General features: G+C 37.5%; 1 protein-coding gene across 1 annotated transcript; it reads left to right on the forward strand.

Moving 5' to 3' along the window:
- The first annotated feature begins 469 nt into the window (after positions 1–469).
- Positions 470–8,895, forward strand: Hyal4 (hyaluronoglucosaminidase 4). The gene is made up of 3 exons (XM_005402453.2): positions 470–1,423; positions 5,342–5,431; positions 6,964–8,895. Exons 1-3 carry the CDS (start codon positions 470–472, stop codon positions 7,372–7,374), a joined length of 1,455 nt encoding a protein of 484 aa, XP_005402510.1. The 3' UTR covers positions 7,375–8,895.
- Positions 8,896–10,198: the final 1,303 nt, after the last annotated feature.

Here is a 10,198-nt window from a genome sequence, read left to right on the forward strand (position 1 = left end):
ATTTTACACTGTCTCTGTCTCAAGTAATGAGACACCACTCTAGACTCTTTATGTCCTTATTTGTAAAGTAGGTTTCTTTATTTGCAAAATGGAAATGTAACTACAAGCCTTACATAAGGTTAAATGAGATACTACTTATAAGCTCCTTGAAGGTAAGGGTTACATCTTTCTCATTTTTAAAATTCTGGACACAAGGGCTGGTTCTCCATAAATGCTCATTGAATTATATTGCTTATTTCTGAACCAAAGCCTAGTCACCATACTTACTCTTGTATCTCAACTCTAAATCTCTTTATGACTGTTAAGTGAAAAGTACTTATTTCTTTGTGGTACTGAGCATTGAAAAGCCCTAAATGCCTTTTAAAAATTAATATTCAAGTCTTTAGTCATAAATAATCTTTAATCATAAATCTTTCCACAGGTCTTCTGGAGTGCATTAAAACAGAAGACAGTGTGAGTTTTACTTATCATGAAACTATTGCCAGAAGGACAGTTCAGGCATTGTGTTATTCACTCAATACGGCTTACATCATGGCTGCTCATATTTCTTAGTTCAAAGTCTGTCTGTTCTCTAAAACCTGCCCAACTTCCGATGTATCAAAGGAAACCTTTTATAGCTGCTTGGAATACACCCACAGATCAATGTTTGATGAAATATAAGTTAAGACTGAATTTGGAAATGTTTCAGGTGACTGGAAGCACACTGACCAAGGCCAGGGGGCAAAATGTCACTATATTTTATCCTAGGAGATTGGGATATTACCCTTGGTATACATCACAGGGGGTCCCCGTTAATGGGGGTCTCCCTCAGAATATAAGCTTGAAAGCCCATCTGAAAAAAGCAGCTCAAGACATTAAGTACTACATACCTGCTGAGGACTTCAGTGGACTCGCTGTTATAGACTGGGAATACTGGCGTCCGCAGTGGGACCGGAACTGGAATGCAAAAGATGTTTACAGACAGAAGTCAAAGGAGTTTATTTCTCATATGCAACAGGATGTAAACGCTTCTGATATTGAATGCTTAGCCAAATCAACCTTTGAAGAAAGTGCAAAAGCATTCATGATGGAAACTATCAAATTGGGAATTAGGAGGCGACCCAAAGGCCTTTGGGGTTATTATTTATACCCTGACTGCCACAACTATAATATGGATGACCCAAACTACACAGGTTCATGCCCAGAAGAGGTGGTTTTGAAGAATAATGGGCTCTCCTGGCTCTGGAATAATAGCACTGCTTTGTATCCTTCTATTGCTATCAAGAAAGCCTTCAGAAACAGTGAAAATGTTTTACTTTTCTCAAAATTCCGGGTGCGTGAAGCTATGAGGATCTCCACCGTGACATCTCATGGATATGCTCTGCCTGTGTTTGTCTACACACGGCTAGGGTACAGAGAAGATCCTTTACTTTTTCTTTCTCAGGTAACAAGCCTCTTGCCCGATGGTGGGCATTTTCTCCATCTCTAAAAGAACTGCTTATTTGTTAATTATGCTCTTTGAAGAATATCTGATTAATGAACTGTCAGAGCATAATTCCTTCTTGACTATTAATCCACTCAGACTCTTCATTTATGCAAATTGAATTTTTATTATCTTATTTATTATAATTGCTTTAAGAATGTAATAACGTAGTAAGGGGTTAAAGTATGATACAAGAAACCACTGTATTTCCTGTCCTCTGACCTTGATTGTATTCTCTTATGATTTGTCCCTTAGCTGTTGTAGAAGGTTCTGGAGTGGTCTGTGCTGAATAGTTAGAAAATTACGGGGACTATTTTAAACAGGAGGCTCATACATGAGGAAATAGAATGAAAGAGATTCCTTTTATTGCCTCTCTGTATCAAAAAGCGTTTTCTTTTTATATTTTCTTTTAAATAAATAAATTAGTTTTGATAAAAGACAGGAGGTATAACAATGTAGTGTAAATATACTTAACATTTACTTCTTGTATACTTAAGATATCATACATAATAAATTTTATGTTATATATTTTCTTCATTTTTTTAATTTTAAAGAGAAAAGAACAAAAACAAATTTACAAATACAGAGACATAAACAAAACAGCACAAGAACAATAAAAATGATACAGAATTTCAAGCAAGGTGGTAGGAAATTGAAAAGGGTTGTTATATTATATTTTTTTATCACATTACAAATTTTAATTTTGCAAAAGATAAGGGATTTGAAAATCTGCAAAAGTAGGTGAGTCTACAGACATTTAGATATTTGGATTATTGTTGCCTCTAATGAAAAGTTGGCAATGCGGCATGGGTTTTTAACTTTACTATTTAAATCACTAGCAAATGTTTTCATAACCTGACATTAAAACTTATGGATAGAAGTTTTATTCTGTTTATTCTTACTTAAATGATGTATGTGGCCCAAGCACATACCTGAGAGTCATAGTTAAAGCAGGTTAACTTTCAGCTGGATTTTCTTTGCCTTTTCCATTGTACATACTTAAACAGGAACTTCTAGGAAAAGTGGTGGATACTGTAACCTTTGGATTTAGACCATTTTGTGTGAATTTTCTACACTGAGAAGACTTGCCTCCTATTTGTGGTATAATAATTCTTTATGATATTACTGGGAGCCAAGAATTTTATATATTTTAACATAGGCATTTCTTTCGTTTCTCTACCATGACCAGATTTCAACTTACCAGCCTGCATTAAAATACAAAGATATTCTGAGTGTTGGGTGTCCAAAGGAGGAGGCTTGGAAGCCCCTGTACGGGCTTTGCTGTGACTTGTAGATATCTGTAGGGCACTCAGGGAGAAATGGGTCAAATGTGTTAAGTGTGGAAAATGTTGTGCCTTTGACACTATGCATGAGATGAGGAAAGAAAATTTTCATTGTGGGCTGATGTTCATACTGCCCAGGAAAATCAGCCCTAAATAAGGGAATGAATAGCAATAGGAGGAAATAAATATTTGGTGGAAATAAATAATTTAATAAAAATTCCACCATACAACTTTAAAAAGTTGTATGTAAGTTTTTACAAAATAATTCTAACTCTGGAATTAAAAGTTAAATAGCATTTTTTGGTGAAATTTCTTTTTTGTGTTTAGCTCAAACAAGTTTAATGATAGTGCATTTACTTTTGCAAGAAATAATAAACTTTAAAGAAGAAAGTGTTCATTCAAAAGATTAGACTACTGATACATTCTTCACATACTGTAAATCTTGGGTAATCTTTCTTTAGTAGCAGTTGCCTCAGAAATGCTTTCCCTTCTCAGGAAAAAATGAAAAATTTTGGGTGCCATCTCATTCTGTATCATTTTCCTTTCTGAAAATCAAATGTTTTAGCCATCACTGTATCTACAATTGTACTCTTTACCATAAAAATCTGCTCACAGAATTACAGAAATCAAATATTTATTTCCACCAAACTCTGAATGACCACAGGTTTCCAACTGTCTGCATTTTAGAATATATACATACACCTGGACCTCAGCACCTTATTTTGAAAATCAAATGAGAAATACAGGTATGAAAATCTGAAGCACTAACGAAGTACATTGGTAAGGCGATCACCTTTTGATTAGTGTCAAAAACTTAAATTTAACTTGAGACTTTGAAGAATGGAACCTCAGGCAGCAGCCATGGTTTGGGGGAATAATTGGGAGGCAGTGATACTTCATTCCACGGGGAAGATTGCCTGCCCTGCCTACATATAAATGCAACCTAGCTGTCACCTGATGCTGTGTTTTACAAAAATAATGGAAGGAGTGTCTTTGGCTATAGATTTCAAGATTTGTAGTACTGTAATTGATTAGTATCCCTTCTGGTTAACACACAAAGGGGGATGATTAGTAAGGCTCCGCCTCCCCACAGTGGGCACCTTACTTCCAGGTAGTCTGTGTCGGGGCCAAGGCGGGAGGATGACTCGGCCGTGTGCAGGGAGGTTATACTGTGAGCGAACTGAGTTCTGCCCTCTTTGCTCTTTGCCTCTACAGACAAGGACTCTGCAGAAGCAGCAGTCTGTGTCCCACACGGGGAGTTTCTCCTCCTCCCCGTCAGACACCGGCAAGTTTTAGTCCTTTCATACCCACTGCCTCACTGGAACCTCACAAAACCTCCTTCCCCCCGGTCGTGTTGGCGCTGACCTATTCAGGCGCTGACCTACGGTGATGGGGTAGAACTCATTCCTCAGAGGAATGAGTTTAAGCGAAACCTCTTCCGGTTTTGAAAATGACCAGAGCACTGTCCAGAATAGGAAAAAAGTTTGGAAATGGACACTATAAAACCTCTGCGTGGTGGAGTAGGAGTGTCAGATAAGCAGATTCGTTCTCATAATCGATACTATGATAAAGTGGATGAGGGAAAATAAAGTTTGAAACTTTTGCTTTTGTTTTCCACAAAATCACCACTTTCTAAAATGTGACTTATGAAAATGCATCCTTAAAGTAAAAGGGGAGTGTGTAGCATCCTAAAGAGTAGGGGACTATAATTTAATAAAGTAAAAAATAAACTATCCGTATTCAACCCTTATGTTCCTACTGCCGTTACCTGTATCCATGTGAACTGGTGAAAGCTAAACAGTTATCTTTTTCCTTTTTTTGGTACCAGGAATCAAACCCAGGACTTTGTGCTTGCCTGGCCAGCACTTGTGCTATATCCCATCCCCTTAAATAATTATCTTTTAAGACAACGAAACCAAAATTCTTCTCACTGAAATCTTGTTTTCATCTATCTTAACCATATCAGAAAAAAGCCTGGTGGCTTTGTTATTTCTGCATGAATCAGAAATGAAGCCCGTCACCTTCCGTACCATGAGATTAAACACAGATTATTTTAGGGACCAAATATAAAGGTCCGGTAAAATCACAGCCCGAAAACCTTTAACATTGTTCACTTGCTTTGGAATTAAAATGACAAAAACCAAAAAAAGTCACTTCAGAGTGCAGTTCCACAGGGGCATCTGACAAAATGCAAGAGGAAACTGGCTAAGAGCATTTACATGGAGAAGGAAAACTTTTGGCTTCTGTTTATGGATTATATTCATATAATTAGTTTGTAGATGTATATCCTTAATCAAGTTCAAATAAACATTTTTTGATAACTATTTACCAGCTAATTGTCTTCAGAATAAAATCCTGAATGTTAAAATGTAGATTTTTCTTTAAACATATTTGTATGCTTTTGCATATGATTAGAATATACTATTAAACATTGATTTTGTACACATTTGTAGTACTCTAAGAAAGTGGGAAATAATATCTATGAAGTATATGAGTTCAATTCCAGCCCTATCCAAGGAACTCAGCCTCTAATCCTAATCCCTGCTGGGTTGTTTTACATTCAAATGAATAATCAACTCTACTCTCTTCAATCTAGCAAGACCTAATTAATACCGTAGGAGAAAGTGCTGCCTTGGGAGCTGCAGGCATTGTTATCTGGGGAGACATGAATTTAACTTCATCAGAGGTAAGTCAGTACTTCGAGAATATAGTCAATGTTTTTTTTTTCTATACAGCTCATTTTAGTCAAAGTTCTCATGACCCAGTGGTAAAACCAGCTTTAGAATAAAAGTCCAAATCAGTGCCTGGTACATAAACAGGGCTCAGTAAATGCTGCTAACTTTTGTAAAGGTGTAACCTGTGTACTCTTGACACTGACATTTGTTGGATATTTACTATATGCTAAAAGGGTAACTAAGAGATTCTTTGGATTTGATCACTTACTGGTCATGTGGGGTACTGACTGTCACGGTCATTGACAGATGAGGAAAAAATACCTGAAATCTAATCAAGTTAATAGCTAGTTAGGCTAGTGATGGCAATGACCACAGGCAGTATGGGCCCTTGAACTGAACCACTGCAGGAAATGTGTTATATCCTATTTTGGGAAGTAGACACAGATGGTAAGTTTTTAATCATCATCTTGAAGTTGTTTTTTCTCTACAGAGAAATCAGCTGAAAATTAATAGCATTTAAAATAAGATTTAAATGTTTCTTCAAATTTCTCCCAGCTGAGATACTATTTACTACAAGAAATCCTCTTACTTTTCCCAAATTGCATTAATCATAATCTCTTATGTATTTCTAGATGCTGTTCATTTACATCTCTATATACCACATTTTGCCTTGAATTATACTTGTATCCTCAACATGTGGTGAAGTTGAATTTTTTTTTGAAAGTCCATAATGATGTGGCAATACTCTTAGAATTCCATAAGCTGAAGTTATTGTCGCAGGGACATTATTCATGAAAATATTTCTATCTAATGAGAAGTAGATAGAAATTAAGAGGCTCAGTCGCTGGTCTTCTAGGTGTAATATTTCTAACCTGGCCCCCAACTGGCTCAGGAGAAGAGCTTCACCATGAAGTACACAACCCAGGAGGCCTCTGTTTAGAAGACACAATAGAAACCACATATACAAGTTACCTAGTCAGCCTTACAAGCCTTCTTGAGTTTGAATTTATACATAAAATCGTAGGACCCGTAATAGTTGACGGTTAAGCATAACAAACAGGCACATCCTGAAGTCTCCCAAATGATACCGTACGATAAGCAGTGGAATGTGATTCACACTGTAACACAACCATGAGCGGTATCAGACTTCCTCAAGTTCTGCTTGAGAACAGCAATTCTGGCATGATTTCTAATTTGTGTTTGTTCTTTTCCTTTCCACAACCATTAATTTGAGAGTTAGAAGAAGGGTGGAAAATGGTATAAGCTGGTGGAAGAGGAGGTCCCCTGCCACTCTGTCACTCTGGGGGCCATTTGAAAGTTCAGTTCTCTGTCCATCTGGGATACAACTTCATCTCCTGTCCTTTGGAGCCCTGCTGTTTCTGATCCGAGACCCTTGTGTTATAAGGCCCACACTCTTCTGTGTTCACCAACTAGAACCAAGCCACCAGATTTCAAGTCCAAAGAGCTTCCTTGTGGGTCCAAAAGTGCTAACCCTGTCAGTACTAGGAAGCACACTCAAATTTGTTTCTTTTTGCATTTCTAGGACAACTGTACCAAGGTGAAGCAGTTTGTGAGCTCTGATTTAGGGAGCTACGTAGTGAATGTGAGCACAGCCGCCGAGGTGTGCAGCCTTCATCTCTGCAGGAATAACGGAAGATGTGTGCGAAAGATGTGGAATGCTTCAGATTACCTCCACTTGAGTAATGAAAGCTACCACATAGAAGTCTCTGAGAATGGGAAATTTGCTGTGAAGGGAAATGTGTCTGATGCAGACCTGGCTAGGATGAAAGAGAGATTTTTCTGTCATTGTTACGAAGGACATGAAGGGGCTGACTGTCAAGAAATAAAGGACGCTGATGGAAGCCCTAAGGTTTCCTCCTGTTCTGGCTTTCCAATGACACTCTGTTTGCTGTCTCTAGCAAGTTACCGCAGCATTCAGGTGGGAGATAATTGAGTTTGAAGGGAATTATGTAGCTTTTAAAGTAGACTGCTAGGGAGGAAATGAAACTTGTAAGAGTTTTTTGCTCTTATGAGAGGTATTATAAGGAGATATGATATTTGTTATTTAACATATAGAAACCCATTACTTTGCCATTCATTTGGTTAGAAATCAAGCCCAGGAATACAAATCAGCTGTATTTAAACTAAAGCTAATATAATTCAATCTTTTAATGAATGTACATACATGAAAGTATACATATAAATTTTGTTATTAATTTCAAACAATTTTTCCACCTAGCAATTTATTCATTGATAAGTTACTACATAGCCATATGATTCAACTGATTCACTTTAAGGCATGACCTGGTCAGTTAGCCCAACAAAAAAGATCTGATACAGAGGTTGTGATCCAACCTCAGGTCTACCCTAAGGTTCTGCTTCCCACCTCTGCTCACTGAAGACAGAATCATTTCTGGTAAGAATTCCCATGAGGGGGCAGGGACTGAGGAAAGGGGATCTGTCCCTTGTTTGTCACAAAAGTGTCTATCCAGTATGGTGCCTTTTCACTTCCCATGGGTCCTTCCTATACAGACCCTGGCCATCTAAATATTTCAAAAGACTGTGAGATGATATTCATACTTTCCTAGGCTGATACTGCTGAAGATTTAAAAGCTGAAGCCATGTTAATAAAACTGCATTTGGTGACTTTTGCAAGAAAAATTACTATTAAAAAGAGACTTAACAAATGGTAGCTCAGGAACCCGGAAGTACTGTTGAAAAAGAGGCCTATAAGCAATAATATTTTTGCCCTCTCTTTTTCATCCTAGCAAAGTATTGAGAGTTACTTTGAATCTGTGTTGAATAATGGCTTTACTACCTGGCTGTATTACTCTGGGAATGTTATTTATATTACCTATTTTGTCATCTGGAATTTGGCAAAACAATTCTTACTGTAGTAAATTATTCTGAGGAATAAATGCAATAACACGTCCCTGTGTATGTTGGCTCTTAGTACATGCTGTTGATCTGCAATAATCTCTGATCACCAAAGAATAGAACAGTCCAAGATTAAACAGTCTTGGGCTATCTTGCCATATTCTATTTATTATCGTTTCTGCATTGTGTTGTGCTCTTGAGAGATATGTTCAATGGGTAGGATTGTCTTCCCCAAAGACAATGTAATTAGAAAATAAACTCACTGTATGCTGCTGGCAAAGAAGGAAAGGGAATAGATTCAACTTCTTCTTTCCTTTTGTCTTTCTGTGAAACATTTGTAACGTAGGTGAACTCTTCACTTTTGGGCCCCTTCTTGTCAGAAGTTAGTGACATTGTCAAGGTTAATTTTTACAAACAGAACCAAAAATCCTTTGTAATACTATGAAAGAAAGGTGTTATAAAAGATTTCCTTTTTCTACAATTAAATTATTTTTTTGTCAAATGATGTGTATAATTGCAGAAAATTTATGAAATAGAAAAAATAAAATCACCATAACATGAACTGGTAATTTTTGTTGTACTTGTAAACATTTTTTCTGAAGGACTTTTTTATATTGTCATAATAACATATGCGCGTTTTTGTGTCTTGAAATTTTCACTCAATGATATAATTTTCACAATAACCATAGACGTCATTTAAAAGCCATTTTAAAGCTACATAATAGTTTATGAACTGGATGTATCATAATTCAAATAAACATTTTCCTTTATTTTTTTAAATGTGAAACTTCTATTGTTTGAGGCAACCTATTCGGGACCCCTCATGTGTCCCAGGATCTAATCCTATTCTCATTTCTGTTCCCCATTCCTTTTCCCCAATAAATTTTCTTACCCTTAAACTCCATTGTTCTTTAGTATTCATTCTTCAACTTTGGGGAACACAAACTCTGGTATCTGACATCTAGCATTTCCCCTGTATCATCGTGGAGGTCCCACTGAGATACTTGAAAGGAGACAGTTGGGGGTTTTGGCCAGGTCCCTGCTTCCCACCAGCATTTGGCACCCTGCACAGAGACCACTTCATTAGGCCTGTGGAGGAAGACCATATCCAAGTGGGGCGGAAGAGGACAGGAGAGAGTGAGAAGACTCTGCTGAATGAATTGGGAGAGGCCCCTGCAGAGTGAGTCTGCCACAGAGGGTCTCAAACCCATTGACGTGTAGAGACTCTACAGTCACAGCTTACTCTGATTCAATTTCTGTAATCAAATAAACAGAAAGGAGGAGCTGTTGGAGACCACAAATTATAAACTGAAGATGGAATCTGTCCAAGGCCCATGCTTGCCCTGCCTTGTGGTCTGGTTTAGAATGTGGAAATTCTGGCTTTCTCCTGGCCTTGACTGAGAACTTGATGGTCCAGGATGCTGTGGTGCTCACAGGGCAGGATTAGATCTGATGAGGACAATACAGGGAAGACTGGTACTCAAGTGTGGAAAAGGATTTTAACTTCTCTCTTTTGTGATGTTAAAGTTGCCCATTGTACTACTACTTCATCACCATTCCAGGAAAAGTACCCACTCCCCCAACTTCTCACTGGAAAAAGTAAAAATGGGCCAGCCTGGCCAAGCCAGCGAAGAGTGCTTTGTCTTTGCCCATTCTGAGGCACTGACCTTCAAGCCCTCCTTTTATGCATTACAAAGCAAAACAAAACAAAACTTTTATTATTTGTTCACTTTATCAAAGAAGACTTTCCAGACCACCACCCCTCAATTTGTTCATTCATTCATTCATTCATTGTCCAATCCGTTCATTGCTCAATTGAATATTACCTCTAATTAGGCACTGTCTAGACTTCATAATACTTCCTTGAACAAAACAAAATCCCCTGCATTTTTAGAACTTAC

This window comes from Chinchilla lanigera, unplaced genomic scaffold, assembly GCF_000276665.1.
Source record: "Chinchilla lanigera isolate Chin_1 unplaced genomic scaffold, ChiLan1.0 scaffold00078, whole genome shotgun sequence".
NCBI lineage: Eukaryota > Metazoa > Chordata > Mammalia > Rodentia > Chinchillidae > Chinchilla > Chinchilla lanigera.